The 19,184-nt window shown below is 36.2% G+C and overlaps 1 protein-coding gene across 1 annotated transcript in view; it reads right to left on the minus strand.

Moving 5' to 3' along the window:
* Window positions 1–19,097, minus strand: part of LOC127856371 (malate dehydrogenase, mitochondrial-like) — a 33,770-nt gene extending 14,673 nt beyond the window's left edge. Inside the window, exons 1-4 of the mRNA XM_052392520.1 lie at window positions 18,930–19,097; window positions 11,848–12,100; window positions 4,364–4,473; window positions 1,356–1,481 (exon numbers count right to left, since the gene is read on the minus strand). Coding sequence (XP_052248480.1) covers window positions 1,356–1,481; window positions 4,364–4,473; window positions 11,848–12,100; window positions 18,930–18,995 — 555 coding nt within the window. The 5' untranslated portion in view covers window positions 18,996–19,097. The remainder of the gene's footprint in view (window positions 1–1,355; window positions 1,482–4,363; window positions 4,474–11,847; window positions 12,101–18,929) is intronic.
* Window positions 19,098–19,184: the final 87 nt, after the last annotated feature.

Genomic DNA, 19,184 nt, shown 5'->3' on the forward strand with positions numbered 1-19,184 from the left:
TTGAACTCAAAGTGTGACCTTGACCTTGGAGATATCGACCTAATTCTTTTGCGCAACACACCGTCCAAAGATGGTGAACATATGTGCCAAATGATTTTAAAATCTCACAATGAACGAAATAGTTATGGCCTGGAAAAGCTCATTTATGGCCAATTTTTACCTTTGAACTCAAAGTGTGACCTTGACCTTCGGCTTGAAGATATCGACGTAATTCTTTCGCGCAACACACCGCCAATGATGGTGAACATTTGTGCCAAATGAAATTTAATTCTCACGATGAACGACATAGTTATGGCCCGGACAAGCTCATTTATGGCCATTTTTGACCTTTCAACTTTAAGTGTGACTTTGACCTTGGAGATATCGACGGAATTCTTTCACACAACACACCGTCCAATGATGGTGAACAAATGTGCCACATGACTTTAAAAATCTTACAATGAATGACATAGTTATGGCCCAGACAAGCTCATTTATGATTGTTGAACTCAATATGTGACCTTGACCTTGGAGATATCGACGTTATTCTTTTGCGCGACACACTGGCCAATGATGGTGAACAAATTTGCCAAATGATTTTAAAATCTCACAATAAATGACAAAGTTATGGCCCGGACAAGCATTTGACCTTTGAACTCCAAGTGTGACCTTGACCTTTGAGATATCGACATACTTTTTTCACAGGACACAGCATCCCGTGATGGTGAACAAATGTACCAAGTCATTTTAAAATCTAACGATAAATGACATAGTTATGGTCCAAACAAACTTTCAGTTTAAAACACACTAAGTGACCCCGTGACCTAGTTTTTGACCTGGCATGACCCATATTCAAACTTGACCCAGACATCATCTAGATACAACTTCTGACCAAGTTTGGTGAAGATCGGATGAAATTTCGGGACAGACCGACAGTGACTCCTATATAGCCCCCATTACTAATGGTAATGGGGGTATAATAATTGACCTCATATTTGGTTAACTGAAGGAAAGCATTGGACAAAGATGGAGGACAAGAGTAACATGTGCTTGAGCACGAGATATTGTTTGTGATTAAAGATGAATGCAACTTTCCAAGGTCTCTAAAACAACAAAAATAGCGATATAAATCATGTTCACATGGTAGCAGTTAAAGCTGAGATTGTGATGAGATTCTAATTAAATGTTTTGCTAATTCATGGATTGGCTTAATTGTTTTCAATCTTTTTTCCTGAAGGTCTGAAAAGTAGGTCATTAAACATCTGTTCATGAAAACAGCAAAAGTAATAAATTTCAGCTATTGCCCTCTTGTATGTTTATTTTTCGCTGCTCACTGCTGCTTAATATTAGAAGATACCAGAAATGAACATACAAACCTTGGCTTCAGCAATGAATGTACTTGCTCTGACAACATCAAGTGTGGTAACTCCAAACAATCTACGGGGATCATAAACCTTTTTCTTTTTGAGAACTTCTGCTGCAATGGGCACAGTAGAGTTAACCTGAAATACATAATTTGTTAAGTGTAAATCATGTAAAACAAGCAAATTCTATATTACTACGCCTTTCGCAGGGAATAACAATTATGTAAATAAAGATTTAAATACAAACTTGTGCAATGGCTTAGTTCCTGAGGTAACAATAAATACTATATCCAGGTAGTCAACATAAAATTTAACAACTAAACAAGCAAATTCCTTGAATTAATATCTCCCGCAAATAAACTTTGTTAATGGATGGGCGCAAATCAATTGATATACAGTATAATTATAAAGTGTAGTGCAATAATTAATAGGTAATAATTAGGTGTAGGGTAATTGTTTTTTATGAATTGCAATTCTCCTCATTGTTATCTACACACCCATGAAGTTTCATGTTGAAATCTTGTAGCATAACTAAGATACATTAAAGGGCAATAGCTCTTAGTTAAGATAGTGCAAGGTTATGGTTCTTAGGCATGGGACATCTCCTCATTAATACACTACAGTTCCATTATATCGCAATTGACAGGGTCCAAAGATCGCGATCGCGATATATCCGGAGCGCGATATAAATCCAGACATGTCTGACTTAGTTGTTAAGCAGTTGATGTGCAGTTAATGTGTCAAATTTCACGGTGTTTTCATTTTATGTACGGTGCTGCTTTATCTTTGTATCGTTATAATTGCAAACCAATTTTACATGTACTTTTGTACAACAACAACAAAATATTTAGTTGTATAAAAGTAATATCGTAATAAAAGTTTTGATTACTGTGGAAATTGTAATGCCATTATTAATTTTTATTTTCAAGTACGATCAGCGTAATATACACCTACATTTGTGTAGTGTATAAAAGATATACACCTACATTTGTGTAGTGTAGAAACCTATATATAAATATATATACACCTACATTTGTGTAGTGTATAAAAGATATACACCTACATTTGTGTAGTGTAGAAACCTAGATTTACGCTACTTTCCTAGTTATTATTTTCACGTTTTAATAAGCGATATAGCAAGTAATGCGCTTAAACAATTTATCGTTGCATTAATTACGCACAATGTTTCGTTTGATTCTCAAATGAGCTTTACTAAATTTATAATCCGAAACACGCTTCCAAATTTTAATGCTAATGCGAAACATTAACAAATTCTAGCGTCAAATAAACTGTGCTCAAATATCCTTTGTCTCCATACAAAGCGCGCAAAAATTATGCAGACATGTAGAACGTCGCATGGAAAGTGAGGGTGTATTTTGTGTTGAATAAAAACATGAACATCACATCAGGCGATTTACGCGGGTTCAGTGGGAAAAAAACGCCCCGATTGGACGTTATTTCATCACATCTTTAAATAGTAACAAATGCCAAAATGTATTTGATACTAAAGAATAATTGCGAATGCGTGTGTGTACTGAGCACTTTTATCTTAAATATTTACTGGAGTTTGCTTTAAAACTGGAATATACGGGATTATCGGGTAATGATGAGCGATATCAACTGTATAATATAAACAAAATGAAACGACTGTATATACACATCGTCAAACAAAAGTTATAATAAGCTGATAATTAACAAAACGACAATTAAGTGCTGATTATTGATGTGGCCGGATTTTTTGGGAGCCATAGTCAACTCGCGATATAATCGACAGCACGATATAACGGATCGCAATGTAACGGAGTTGCAGTGTATCAATAAACCCATGACGATTCAAGTTGAAATCTTGCATGGTATCTGAAATATAGCCCTGATAAGATTCATCATACATAAAACAAAGGGCAAAAACTCTTATTAAAGCACGTGTAGGATTATGGTTCTTGAGCATGGCACTTCTCATTGATATCTATACACCTATGAAGTTTCATGTTCATATCTTAAACAGTTTATGAGATAGAGCCCTAAAACAAAGTTGTGCGCCAGATGGACGGACTGACGGACTAATGTACAGACAAAGCCAATTCTACATCCCTCTCTTATTGGCGGGGATAAAAATTAAATTTAACAAAAGTAATATATTTGTTGATGGTTTGTGGGAATTTTTTTGTATATGCAACAATACAATGATAACAAGGCTATTGTCAAGCAATATGGTCCCCTACCGGCTCCACCATTGTCAGAAATTCCACCATTTTCAGATTTTTTTTATTTTTTATTTGTTGCCATAGCAACCACAATTTTTGACGTAGGAACGAAATGAAATGACGTGCATAATGTCCATATTGCCATCTATCCATGTTGCAAGTTTCATGAAAAAATATTAAGAACTTTTTAAGTTATCACAGGATCCAGAAAACCACCATTTTCAGCAGTATTTCTAGTCTATTTATTGCCATAGCAACCAGAATTTTTGACGTAGAAACAAAATGAAATGACGTGCATAATGTCCATATTGCCATCTATCCATGTTTTAAGTTTCATGAAAAAATATTAAGAACTTTTAAAGTTATCGCAGGATCCAGAAAAGTGTGACAGACAGACTCACAGACAGACACACAGAGCGCAAACCAAAGTCCCCTCCGGTGAAACCGGTAGGGGACAATAACATAAGTATGCTCTGTTCATGTTGTTAAATTTCAAATGTTAACTGCTTAAAGCAAGTTTCTCAGTCTGGAGCTAGACAAACATGGATCCAGAGTGAAGATTCTCAATACTAATTGTGTTTTTTGTTATTCAACTGTGAGATTGGGGGCTTCAAGGTAATAATTCTCTTCCAGTTGTTTTCCCTCATCCTCAACAAAAACAACAATGTTAAAATTCTGCACATGCAATAAACTTAACAAATCCAGAACAAAGAAGAAGCTTAGAATATGGGAAGGTCAGTTTTAAAAATATATGATCTCCAACAGCCAAATTTTCAGAATGCCCCATTTTATATCATGTAACTTTTTTATACTTACTGGATTAGTGATTATGCAAATCATGGCCTTTGGACAGACATCAGCACAAACAGAAACAAGGTCACGCACAATTGACGCATTTGTGTTGAACAAGTCATCTCTGGTCATACCTAAAATTTGAGTGATATCATTATTTCAATATTAATGTAAACAAGATGCAAAACACTTCAAGTCTCTATAACGCTCAAAATCAACAAAAATTTCGTAAAGTATTTCGTAAAATAAAGTTAACACCTAAACAATCAGTGTTCCTTATAGCAATAGCCACAATTTCAATGCTAGATGTGGTATGATTACGTAGACTTTTGTAGATACAAAATGCTCATTTCTATTTATTTGTGACCACAATAAATGCCATGTTAATTTCCTGTGAATATATCTATTGAACAAGGGCTGTTTGTAAAACATGCATGCCCCCCTATATGGTCTATAAGTTGTAGTAGCAGCCATTGTGTGAATATGTTTTTTGTGGTGGTGGTGGTGGTGGCGGCGGCGGAGGAGGAGGAGGAGTAGAAGTAGCATCAGCATTACAATACCAATACTTAAGAATGATCAAATGGGAAAAGGTAACCTAGCACTGGCAGTAAATATGGGGCTCATTTACAGGTCAGATTTGGAATCTCTGCTGTAAAATGAGATTTTAATTGAATTAAAGGGAGGCAAATGCTGTAATAGAGAGAACATGCATAAACGGTAGTTGTTTCCCTTGTTTGAACCATGCTAAATCCTTAAAATGCCTATTTCCAGTAACTGTGACCTTCACCTGTGACCTTTGACCTAGTGACCTCAAAATCAATAGGGGTCATCTGCGAGTCATGATCATTGTACCTATGAAGTTTCATGATCCTAGCCTCAAGCGTTCTTGAGTTATCATCCGGAAACCAGCTGGTGGACGGATCGACCGACCGACCGACATGAGCAAAGCAATATACCCCCTCTTCTTCGAAGGGGGGCATAATAATTGATATGACACACGAACACTAAAATGGTACCAAGTTAAAATCCTTATAAAAACGAGCATTTTGTATCCACAAACATCTATTTTACCAGTCCACATCTGGCGTTGAAATTTCGACAATGGCCAGAAGGAACAAAGATTTTTTATTGTTTAGCTTTATTTTACACTAATGTACGAAATTTTTGTTGATTTTGAGTAGTAATGTTATTTTAAGGCTATTACCAACAACTTATGTGGTAAAATTTTTAATATGAAATATATTTTATTCTACTAAATAAATTATACAATAATTAATTACCTATCTTGCATAATGGATTACAATATGCAGATAGATCTGGTAGGCTATAACTTATGCATCTGATAAAAGTTGAAATTATTATTTTCAAAAAAAGTTAATTCTGCTCAACAATTATAAGTTTAATTAATCAACCACTGATCAAAATTTCAGAGCTCCAGATAAGGATTTGTGAAATTAGTTACGGTACTGCCACTGACAGAAAGAAAAGGAGTAACGCTTAAAATCAATTAGTACCTGTACTACCATATCCAAAAATACAGGTAGTACTGTTCTAGCCGTGTTCTTGGATATTGAAGGGTGTATAAATGACTTTACAGCAATTATCATAAATATATGTAGCTTCTTAAACAGTTATTGTATTAGGTTTTCCATTCTGAATTATGATGCTAATCAGCGCTTCCGTTAGCTTTAAAAAGGTGGAAGTCCTGACTTCCAAGCTTAAAATGTTGGACAACCCAGACATACATTTTGAAGCCCTACTTTTATTTCAGAATTTTAATATACATACATGTTCCAATTCTATCCATTACCCGATAATACAGTATTATTACGATTGCTATTTTCAAAACCAAAGTACGGCCAATATTGACGTCTGCAAATGTCCGCCATTTTACGCAAGTGCATATTCAAATTGAATTGTGGGATGGGGGAACTCCCATTGAACATGCGTTAATCCATACATGCCATAATTTTTTAGGTCCAAAGCGGGACATTCCATAAAAAATTGTCGGGACATTTGACCCAAAAGCGGGACATCTAAAACGATTTATCATTCCACCTTTACTGTAGTCAGTATAGTACTAACAAATACTCTTGATACTTTTATTCAAGACATAAAACATCTGATATGAAGCATGGAATCTAAAACATAACAGTTTTATAAAATAAGACAATAGCAAACAACGAGGATAATATTCATCATTTTAGAGTACAAAATCTAGAACATTACGTCAACAATACTCATTATATTAATTTCAATGGCAAACATTAACGCAGGGGAGGCTATCCAGTACACTGAAAGTACGGGTTACAGTAAACTATCTACCGAACAGTTACATCAGTTACACACGGAATGCGCGGCCATACACATTTCAGAGGTAGGTTTTTGGTGGTTGCTAACCGTCTTTGTGTTCATTTTAACTCTCAACAACACCTCAACCGTTTTTACACCAACAAAAACAAAAGGACAAAAGAAGTCTATGGATGCTTTACTCGAATTATTTTTCTCTAATGTTAATAATCATATTTAGTTTTCTTCTTATATACACAGATTAAACTGAATTGTGACTTGTCAGGCGCTGTAATGGGGTAGTGTCAAACTGTCATGAATAACAACACGTTGTTTTATTACAATAACACAAGACAAGATGGGTACCACTTTTACTGTTTGTTGCGATGTTTTTTTAAGCATGTATCCATGCGCAGTTTGTTACTTGTCAATTGTCGCGGCTTAATTGGAGTAGGGTCAAACTGTCATGCATAGCACCTCGTGGTTTTTAGCTTAATTGGAGTAGGGTCAAACTGTCATGCATAGCACCTCGTTGTTTTTATTACAATTACACTAGACAGGATGGGTATCACTTATTGGACTGTTTGTTGCGATTTTGGTATATTGCACATTCGGATTATCCCGCTATTTATGAACTAAACATTGAATGTAAAAGACTCATTAATGACGTAGAGTTAATTTTACAAAACAATTGTTTTGTAAACCGTTTCAAACAAATACAAAAATAAACACATTTTCAACATTTATTTCATTATAATACAACTATCGATAGCAATAGGCGACCACCATGGTGTGAATGCCTGATGAAATCAATAATTAGCCGATAAATCGCTGATAAGGTGTCATAAACAACACTGGTACACACGATAAGTAGAATCGGATTGTTAATTGGGGGCAATAAAGGGATTAGCGGGGGTAAGTGTTAGTGAAACAGAGCTTGAATAGCGAATTTTATTGGGAACCTATAGACCTTACTTCGTTTTTTACGAATGTCGGGACAAATCGTCTCATATTGGACGGCGGGACAAAGGGCCCAAAAGCGGGACTGTCCCGCCGAGATCGGGACGTATGGCATGTATGGTTCATCACGTTACGCGATTTGAGAGCATAGAGCACTAGAGCACTGGTCATATTTAGTAATTACGACAAATCAACGACTGAATTTAAAATGTTACATGTATCTTCTTTCAGAAAAGTTTGTGTAGGTGACAGTGAATTTCGGAGTATAAAAACGCATCTTTCTTTAAATTTTACCGAGTACACTTCATTCTGATATAACTTGTCAGGTCATTCATGCATGCATACCAATATGTATGCATAGTTTGGCAATCTCAAAACACGTCATTTAACTACTTATTGCATTATGTGTTATGGCTGTTGATATAACAAAATACATTATTCAATTTCAGTACAGTCCAACCCCTCTTAAGCAGCCAGTCAAGGGAAACAGCCAAATTGGCTGCTTAAGCGGGGTGGCCTCTTAAAAGGGGGTTGGGTCATAGGGAGTCTGGAGTTGATAGTGTATGGCCAACTGTTCAATTTTTGTATAAACAAAATGGTACATATGTGTACATCAGGCTTTTTCCGCTCCATTTTGGGAAAACGCCACACTGGAATTTTGGGAATTTCGCGTCGTGAAAACCCAAATTTTGGGAAAAAAATAACCGCAAAATTGGCTCAATTGGGAAAAATTTTCGCATGTAAATAGTGTTTCTTATATTTCAAAGAAGCCGTTAACTGGTAAATAACGACTATTTTGATAAATTATTATCAAAATTTTACAAAATATTATGAACATGTGTGATAAGTGCAGGTTTTTTAATCTGAATTTGGGAAAAGGCCTGGCCTTTTTTGAGTTGAAAAAAATCGCGCGAAGCGCCGGATTTTGAGGAAAATAAGGAAAGTCTTAAATAACCATTAACATATTTTACAGTTTTTAAAACAAATTCAACGCAACAGATAAGTTAATTATGCAATACTTTCTATTTTCTACTAATTATGCAATACTTTCTATTTTCTACACCAGATCAGATTAACTTATATATTTTAAGGTTAAAAAAAAAAATATATTTTTTTTTAATTTTTTTTTGGAATTGGGAATTTTTTTTTTCAATTGAGAAAAAAACAACCAGATTTGCATTGGGAATGGGGCCGAATTTCGGACCCGTGGCATAGGGCGGAAAAAGCCTGTACATGCACTAAACAATGTATAGATTTAAAATAATGTTATTTCTACCTTTCTCAAATCACCTATAAGACAACATTTTCATTTAACAAAATATTCTATTCATCTTTCTAATCATCATCAATATTATCATCATCAAAATCAAGTCAATGAAAAAGAATCATTATCATGATTCATTGTTTACACAATTCGCGTTGTATGGCCCCAATGCACTTAAGATGGGAACAGTTGTGAATCAATTATGCGTGAATAACATCCGTGTCACTATAAATCGATAATTCAATCGGTTTATTGCAGTTTTATGGCTTTGAATACCTACCGCACGAATAGGTCCCGACAGTGATCTCCTTCACGATAAAATCGTGGCCAGTTACTTAAAGCGGGTATATACGATTTTTATATGTGCTGAATTGTAAAATATTGATACAAATATGTTATAATAACACACAATATGCAAGAAAAATGATACATTTAAGACGAAGTTCATAAAATACAGCAAATACAAATGAGCGCCCCGAGCCGATTGTGATGAAGATAATTCGTAACTATTTTCCTACAATAACCGATGCATTCGTCTTTTTAGTGAGTGTTCGTGTGTCGTATGAATCGATATCGCTGCAGGAATTTCAAATGAACCGTTAAACTAAATTTAGATTCACATCGTACATGCATGATATACATGCTGGCGAATTCGGCTGTACAGCCTTTTTCGATTTCAGAATTAAATATCTGGCTTATTTAGCATTTTTCGACACATGTTCTTCTTAACTTTTATTTTAGTTTATATTGAAATATATGTATAATAATTTTTTTACACATTTTATATTAATTAAGAAATATTTGACAAAATCGTATATACCCGCTTTAAGATACTGATAATAGCAACCGGGTGTAATCCTCCTGGTAATCGTGCTTTTCATGCATAATATTATAAAAACGTGTTTCCGCCGCATAAAGGGTTTTATCAAAATTAATATTGAAATCATTGTTAATATAAAACAAATATAAATGTTTTGTTTTATTCCCAAATGAGAATAATAATTTGTAATCCGAAACACACTCCCGATTGTTTAATGTTAACGAGACGTTTACAAATTCTAGCATCGTGTATTTCCTTTGTCCCGACAAAAGCGCGCGATAATTATGCACCAATGTACAATGTCACGCCATACCCATGTTTCGAAAGCATGCGTGTATTGAATTTTGGATAAAAACTTTGTAGCACAGATAACATGTAGATAAGTTGATTTCGGTTTAAAAGTTTTGTTGTTCTTTTTAACTTTTAATTAGCCGATAATTGTCATAAATGTGTGCTTGAAATAGTATGAGCTACAAGTAATAAACTATAAATTAAGAATCTCCTTTCCAGTAATAATAGGTGATATTCGCACGTGCGGAAATAAAAAGATCAAACGGTCGCATATTGCTTTTAACCCGATAATCCGCCGCTAATTAATTGCAATTTTCAAACTGGCTGTCAAAATGTTTATCACACATCACGCTTCAGTACTACAGAGTCTAAACCGCATACTGGAAGTACATATCGATTTTTTCACCGTTGCGTCTGTGTAATTTTGCCAATGTACATGACTGACTAACTTGCGCGTGACCACTCATATGGGGGGAATTTAACATTTGGGATGCAAACGTGCTGGCCGCTGGCCAGAGAAACGGGGTTACCGCTTAAGAGGGGTGCATTACATAGTGTTTATCGACGGTCGCGGCACAGACCGGCCGCCTACACGGGGTGGCCGGCGATGAGAGTGACCGAAAGTAGGGGTTGGACTGTATTTTCAAATGCTGATAATTAAACGTGTTATCCGAAATCATTTCCAGATTTTATTTTTCACGGAAAGTTAAGAAAATTCTACCAACAAATAAACATTTCTCGTGTAGCGTGTGAACTGATGAAAATCATGCAAAAATTAGACTTCATGTACAACATCATGTCATTCTTCCTCGGGGAAAGCGAAGACTTAAATATTTGATTGCTGAAAAAAAACTTTGTAGCACAGAGGTCGCTAATATTATTGTATACAGCTTCACGTGGGGTCGGCATGTATTTTGCTGCCTGAGCGCTGATTGGCTGATGCGCTTACCAAGAAGAATTTGATTGACAGCTGGAAAAATCAATATTGGCCATTCAATGAGAAATTCATTGATAACAGTAGTTCTTAGGCGGAGTTAACGGTCTGAATAACTTGATTTACTGTTGACATTGGTAGGTGTTGTGTATCAGAAAATAGCGTACAGGCGGATTATCGGACGTCCAAACTTTGCCAAAGGACTTCCGCCATTTGCATAATGGACGTACTACTGCCGCTTTCGGGCGTAATTTACGCCCGGACGTCCACTAACGGAAGCGCTGATGCTAATACAACTACACATTTAAACTCATGACTAATACTATTTCTTCATTTTTCTTGACAAGAAAACACAAGCCAAGTAGTAAGCTAAGTAAATGAACACTTATTTCACTGTCTCATCCATTTCCCATCTTGTTTTCAAACGTTTTACGCCACCGATGCAATCAAATCGTTTAATATCGGGGCGACAATGTCTTTTTCTGGGTTTACAGATTTAATGTCAGGATGGTTAGAAGACACCGTATGTAGTCATTATATGACAACAAAGTGTTGTTTTGAGCCGCTTTTGGTTAAGCCGGCATTCAATTGCGCACATATCGTTTTTGACAGATTGACAAGTTACAGGAAATCACGGGACAGAATAGACAATAATATATGAACCCAGTCTACAACTTTTCGGTAATTTAAATTAAGGAAAAGTGCCGTTAGGTTAGAAACCAACAAATCACGCCGCGCTGACGCAGACGTATCGGTACGGCCAGATTTTTTTCGTAAATGCGTAAAATGGATATTAATGTCGTAACTGTTCGTCCAGTTTATAAAAATAAATGCGTAAATCTTAATGAAAAAGGCATATTTACAGCTGTACGGCCCTTATCTGGAGCTCTGCAATTTACATAAATACATGAATTTGCTGCCCTTCTCTCCATTATGAAATTAGAATTTACCAGGTTTGCGAGGGACCCCAGCAGGAATAAGTACCACTTCAGCTCCCTTTAAACAATCAGCAAGTTGATTAGGGCCCATGAAGCCTTTCACTTGAGCTGGTGATGATATGTGACTAAGATCAGCAGCAACTCCGGGCGTGTGTGCAATGTCGTATAATGTCAGTCTGGTTACAAAGGGTGACATTTTGAGAAGAAGGGAGAGTGGCTGTCCAATACCACCACTGGCACCCAGTACTGCAACATTTGCATTGTTCTGAAAGAAAATAAATAAATAATCATGATTGAAAATGACATAGGACATAGTGTTTAACTTTTCAATAACAAAAGCTCACATTAAGGATTCTAGTGTGTTAACAGGCCTTTCAAAACGCTGCGCTGAATCACTGTTTCAATGTGCAGCATTGCCTTTTCAAACACAGATATCTTCCTTTATCAATAATTACCTGATTATCAAAATTGTTGGCCTAGATGTAAGCAACTACAGGAACTATTATTCTGACCAAGATTGATTTTCTCAATAGTTTTGCTTTGAAGCAAGTAGATTCAATCAATTTACAAGCCTAAGGTCTGACAGAAAACTTTGAACAGTCAGACCACATGTCTTACAGATAGTGCTGCAACAATATAACGGTATGGGCCGCCTACCGGTATATCGGTATATATCGCAATACGCAATCCGCATATTGTATTGCGATACGATTTTCATCATACCGGTACGAAAATAATTTTACAAAAATTCATTCATATTTCGTCCAGAAAAGCCATCCGAAATAACGATATCAAGGTTAACAAAGCAAAGCGGTGTAAATAAATTTTTACGTAAAAATAGCATTCTAAAGTGTATTATACGGAGTAGCAATGTTACATGGGAGGTTCGTTCGATGCTTTTGAACAGATTATCGTTAAATTACGAGTAATTGCGCACAACTGTAAATGTTTCGTTCGATTCTGAATTGAGCATTTTTAATTTGTAATCCGAATTTCGGAAACACGCTTCAAAATGTTAATGCTTACGCGACAATAAAAAATAGCGTCAAATAAAAAGTGCTTTATCCTTTGTCTCAATCAAAAGCGCGCGAAAATTATGCAGACATGTAGAACGTCGCATGGAAAGTATTTTGTGTTGTATAAAAACGGGAACGTCACGTCAGGTGAATTACGCGTGTTCATTGAAAACAAAAACGTCCCGGTTGGACGTTATTTCATCACATCTTTAAACAGTCACAAATGCCATAATATTTTTGATACTTAAGAAAATTTGCGAATGTTTGTGTTCCTTGTTATTCTTGAGCACATTTATAGTAAATATTTACCAGAATTCGCTTTAAAACTGGAATATACGGGATTATCGGGTAATTGGCGAGTTATAATTCTGGTACAAGTTAGCAATATATTGCAATATATTGCAATACAGGTTTTTGAACTGACAATATATTCCAATACGGTTTTTGGCGTATTGTTGCAGCACTACTTACAGAATTCAAGGCTGTTGAGTTTTGGGAAGTCTGTAATCATGTTAACACTTTGTTCTGCCAGCACACACAAGTCATGTTTTGCAGCCTCTTGATGTTGGCTGTTTTGGGCCATTTAAACAGTTCTACACCTCTGTGTGTCACAAGTTCCTGTGGGACAACTGTGGGCAAAGTATCACACGCTTCAATGTGTGTGCACATGAAAGCAAGGCATCTTCACAAGCACTGTCACTAAATAATTTTCCTGCATTTTTGCAAAACCGATATCTACTCATACACACCAAATGCTATAGATTCATTACTACTATTCAAGCCATAGGAGGCCCTTTAACAAGAAACCAGTCAAATAAAATTTAACATCCAACCCTCAAAAACCGAAGTCTCCCATTTTTTTTAAAACAAAGAAGCAAACATTAAATCAATGGAACAAACAACAAAAAGTGAAATAACCTCAGTTCAGTGGTCAATGACAAGGCTATAACTGAGAAGCATGAAAGAAGATGAACCAAACAAAAAGACAAAATCCCAGAAGTTGAGCAAAACCGAAACACCTGGACCTTCTGGAACTATTAAAATGAGGCTGACATACATTTGTTGTGAGCAACCAATTTATGCCCAGAGCTACTCACCTGAGTACCAGTGTATGTGAAATGGCATGGCCCTTGCTACACTTTGGGGGATTGGGGCCGGGGCCCTTCAAGCGGGGAATTTCGCATCCTTTTGGGCGAAAAGGGGAATTTTAGAAGATCTTTTTACCAACCATTCAGCACTTAAAATTGCAATATTTTAATGTAATTTACATAAATATACATTTAATCAAAGGTTAATAGCCCAATACCACCTGGCAACTAAGGTATAAAAGTATATAAAAACAAAATTAAGGGGTGAATTTTTAGCTGAAATAGGGGAAACAAGATGCGTTTGTGAAACACAATGTCCCCCTATATGACGTTTGACTTTGAAGGATGACCTTGACCTTGTGAAGGATGACATTGACCTTTCACCACTCAAAATGTGCAGCTCCATGAGATACACATGCATGCCAAATGTCAAGTTGCTATATTTAATATTGCAAAAGTATTCATAAAATAAGCGATTTGGGCCACATATATTTGACCTCTGACCTTGAAGGATGACCTTGACCTTTCACCACTCAAAATTTGCAGCTCCATGAGATACACATGCATGCCAAATATCAAGTTGCTATCTTCTATATTGCAAAAGTATTTATAAAATAAGCGATTTGGGCCACATATATTTGACCTCTGACCTTGAATGATGACCTTGACCTTGACCTTTCACCACTCAAAATGTGCAGCTCCATGAGATACACATGCATGCCAAATATCAAGATGCTATCTTCAATATTGCAAAAGTATTCATAAAATGAGCGATTTTGGCCATATATATTTGACCTCTGACCTTGAATGATGACCTTGACCTTTCACCACTCAAAATGTGCAGCTCCATGAGATACACATGCATGCCAAATATCAAGATGCTATCTTCAATATTGCAAAAGTATTCATAAAATGAGCGATTTTGGCCATATATATTTGACCTCTGACCTTGAAGGATGACATTGACCTTGACCTTTAACCACTTAAAATGTGCAGCTGCATGAGATGCCATGCCAAATATGAAGTTGCTATCTTCAATATAGCAAAAGTTATTGCAAAATGTTAAAGTTGGCGCAAACAGACAGACAGACCAACAGACAGACCAACGGACAGGGCAAAAACAATATGTCTCCCACTACTATAGTGGGAGACATAAAAAGTATACTATTTTAAGGGGGGAATGGGGCCAAATGAGGGTCCTGACTGGGTACAATGCTATCGGTGTGGACAGGGCCAAAACACCAACTTTGAGGAAAGGGCAACAGCCTTTTTTTTAGGGGGGGGGGGGGGGGGGGGGGGGGGGAGACACAATTTTCCGGCCTTGGGGAATATAAAACACTGAGGTAGCTTGGAAATTTAGAGAAACAAGAGCACCGCCTTGCGGGTGCAGACCGCTCATCTATTTTCTTTTTAAAGGTGAAGGGACTCTCATTTTCAATCACAAAGGAGGGAGGAGTGGAGTGAAGAGGGGTGTATAGTGTGGGGTTGTGGACATTTATTACATTATCTTCCAAAAAAGCGAAAAAAAAAAAAAAAAAAAAAAAAAAAAAAATCGGGGGGGGGGGGGGGGGGGTATAGTGTGAGGGGTGTGGTGATAATTTGTGAGATGATCTTAAAAAAAAAAAAAAAAAAAAAAAAAAATCAAAAAAAAAAATTTGGGGGGTGGGGTGGGGTGGGGGGGTGGGGTGGGGGTATAGTGTGAGGGTGTGGTGGTCATTTGTGAGATGATCTTAAAAAAAAAATAAAAAAAAAAAATTAAAAAAAATTGGGGGGGGGGAGGGGGGGAGGGGGGGGAGGGCACGGGGGATGGTTTGGGTGAAGTCTATAGTGGTATGTCAGGTAAGAGTAGTTTCATCAAAGTATCAATCAAATCTAATCATAAATAAAGAAGTTATGGCAATTTTAGCAAAATTTAATAATTTGACCTTGAGAGTCAAGGTCATTCAAAGGTCAAAGTAAAATTCAAGTTGCCAGGTACAGTAACCTCATGATAGCATGTAAGTATTTGAAGTTTGAAAGCAATAGCCTTGATACTTCGAGTGGATCGAAACACAAAATTTAACCATATATTAAAAGTTACTAAGTCAAAAAAGGGCCATAATTCCGTAACAATGACAACCAGAGTTATGCAACTTGTCCTTTTACTGTACCCTTATGATAGTTTGTGAGTGTTCCAAGTATGAAAGCAGTATCTATGATACTTTAGGGGTAAAGTGACCAAAACATAAATCTTAACCAAATTTTCAATTTTCTAAGTATAAAGGGCCCATAATTCCGTCCAAATGCCAGTCAGAGTTACATAACTTTGCCTGCACCGTCCCCTTATGATAGTTCATAAATCTTGCAAGTATGAAAGCAATAGCTTTGATACTGTAGGAATAAAGTGGACCTGAACACAAAACTTAATCATATTTTCGATTTTCTAAGTATAAAAAGGGCACATAATTCTGTCAAAATGCCAGTCAGAGTTACATTACTTTGCCTGCACAGTCCCCTTATGATAGTTAGTAAGTGTTGCAAGTATGAAAGCAATAGCTTTGATGCTTAAGGAATAAAATGGACCTAAACACAAAACTTAACCAAAATTGTCAATTTTCTAAGTATAAAAAGGGCACATAATTCTGTCAAAATGCATGCCAGAGTTATCTAACTTTGCCTGCCCAGTCCCCTCATGATAGTAAGTAAGTGTACCAAGTTTGAATGCAATAGCATTGATACTTACTGAGAAAAGTGGAACTAAACGCAAAACTTAACCAAAATTTTCCATTTTTTAAGTATAAAAAGGGCACATAATTCTGTCAAAATGCACGCCAGAGTTATCTAACTTTGCCTGCCTAGTCCCCTCATGATAGTAAGTAAGTGTACCAAGTTTGAATGCAATAGCATTGATACTTTCTGAGAAAAGTGGACCTAAACGCAAAACTTAACCGGATGCCGACGCCAACGCCAACGCCGACGCCAAGGTGATGACAATAGCTCATAATTTTTTTTCAAAAAATAGATGAGCTAAAAATGCATGATTTTAAAGAAATTTCTGTAGTGGAAAGGGCCTTTTTGGTTAAGGGGAAGAAAAAGAGGCCCCCTGCGAAAAAGTTTTTTGCCTTGGTAGACACTAGGTACAGAAAAAGACTACTTAAAGGTATTAAAAGAGACAGGGGAGGAGAGAGGACTGTGCTTGTGTTTGGTTGCAGGCCCTTCACAAGGCATAAATGCCTTAATTTTTCAGGTCAGAATCGGGACATTCCATAAAAAAATGTCCGAACATTTGACCAAAAAGCAGGACACCTTAAACGAGCAATCATGCACCTTTACTGTGGTCAGTTATAAGTATATTTCTTACAAAACCTCAATGTACATGTATGGCAAATACTTAGGATAAATGTGTCTAACAATTTCATGAACACAGACGTCCTCCATTTTCCGGAAGTAAACACATATGTGCACTATGCAGATGACTCCATATAGTAACATTTGGGACATGCCTCTATTTGACATCCATTTTGGGACAGAGGCACATCGAGCACTCTTTTTATACAACCAGTCATCAATTAAGTCTAAATTTAGATTGATTCAATATGTACAAACTATTTTCTGAAAATCAGTCGAAAACAAAAGTAAATTTATGCAAAACACCAATGTGTATCGGTCAGCACGCAATTTGTTTTATATATATGGTGGCTTGATGTGTTGTTTTAGCGGTATAATATACAGAATACCACATAATACTTATAGTATCTTTGGGCTTGATTTGAGCCATGAAATACAAATAGCAGTCCGCTTTAAATTCACTATGATGCATCTATCGCTAGCAATTAGCAGTGCTCCAGCTAGGATTTAAAAAGTGCAGGGGGGGCTTTTTTGTCAAAAGGGCACTTTCGACGCGCAGTATTTTGTCAAAAGAACACTTGAGCGCGCAGGCTTTTCTGGAATGCCTACTGTTGCATATCTTAATTTATATGTTATTAATAATTGTTAGAATATATTATTCCCATTATTATTAAACTATTTAAATAATGTCTTAAAATGATAAAAAAATTAATTTCTTGTTTATGTAATAAGAGACTTATTAATTATCATGTGTAAAAAAAAAATAAAAAATTTAAGGGCAGGGGGGCCTAGGAAGGACAGGGCAGAGGTTTGGGAGGGCAGGGCGCCCTCAAATTTAGGCCTAGCTGGAGCACTGATAAGCAACCCCCATTATAATATCACCATGGTGTGAATGCTAGATAAAATCAATAATATGCAGATAGATCACTGATAAGGTGTCAAAAACAATACTTGTGCACTCGACAAGTAGAAGATATGGTTTGTTAACAGGGTCAGGGGGAAATGCGATGGTAATTTTAAGCCAGATGAAGCTTGAATAGCAAAAACAAATTTTATTGTGAACTTATAGAATGTATAATGTGTTTTACGAATGTCAGGATAAATTGTGTCACATCTGGACACCGGGAAAAAACACCCCAAAAGCAGGACTGTTCCATCAAGATCGGGACGTCTGGCATGTGATGATGTATGTCAGTTGTCACAAGGATTTTTTATAGGTCAAAGGGCAACATTACTTAGAGGGAAATTTAATACTTTTTGTACGATTTTATGTGTCATATTTTTTCTTCAAGCCTTAAGCAAGTAAATAATGATAAATTAACATAGTTTTTGTTTTCCAAATCACATTCACAGACGACAAATGAGTTGCCTCCCTTGTTTGCGTCCTTCAAGTTCAAATTCTGTCATGGAGACTCGGTGACCGTGACCCGTAAAACGCATTCAAGAACGAGTTTAAAATATGCATTTTATTTTAATACGTATGTAATTAAATGCATTTAATAAATATTTTACAAAACATCATGTTGAATTCAACGTCGATGTCATTCTGAGTGACACCGTGCAACAAGTCATGACTGCGTTTCAATCAAAGCTCGTGCAAATCTGCCAACTGACAGTTCGCGAAAAACGCTCTGATTAAATTTAAATAGTAAAATATACTTACAGAAATAGTTGTAGAAAAGTTTCGATTAATAATACTCGAGGCAGGCCTTGCTAACCTGGAGAACATTTTGAAGACTTGGTATTAACCTAATACTTGACCTACAGTTTTACCGGAAATTGCTTGTCGCGATCATGCGCACTACCTTTAATGTATGTATGCGCACATGACAACATAGAACTATTTTCAGTTTCTTGTACTTATTCAATAACAAAGAATTTAATCATTCACGTTCTTGACTTGCCACATATTGTCTTT

Source organism: Dreissena polymorpha, chromosome 1 (genome assembly GCF_020536995.1).
Source record: "Dreissena polymorpha isolate Duluth1 chromosome 1, UMN_Dpol_1.0, whole genome shotgun sequence".
Classification (NCBI taxonomy): Eukaryota; Metazoa; Mollusca; class Bivalvia; order Myida; family Dreissenidae; genus Dreissena; species Dreissena polymorpha.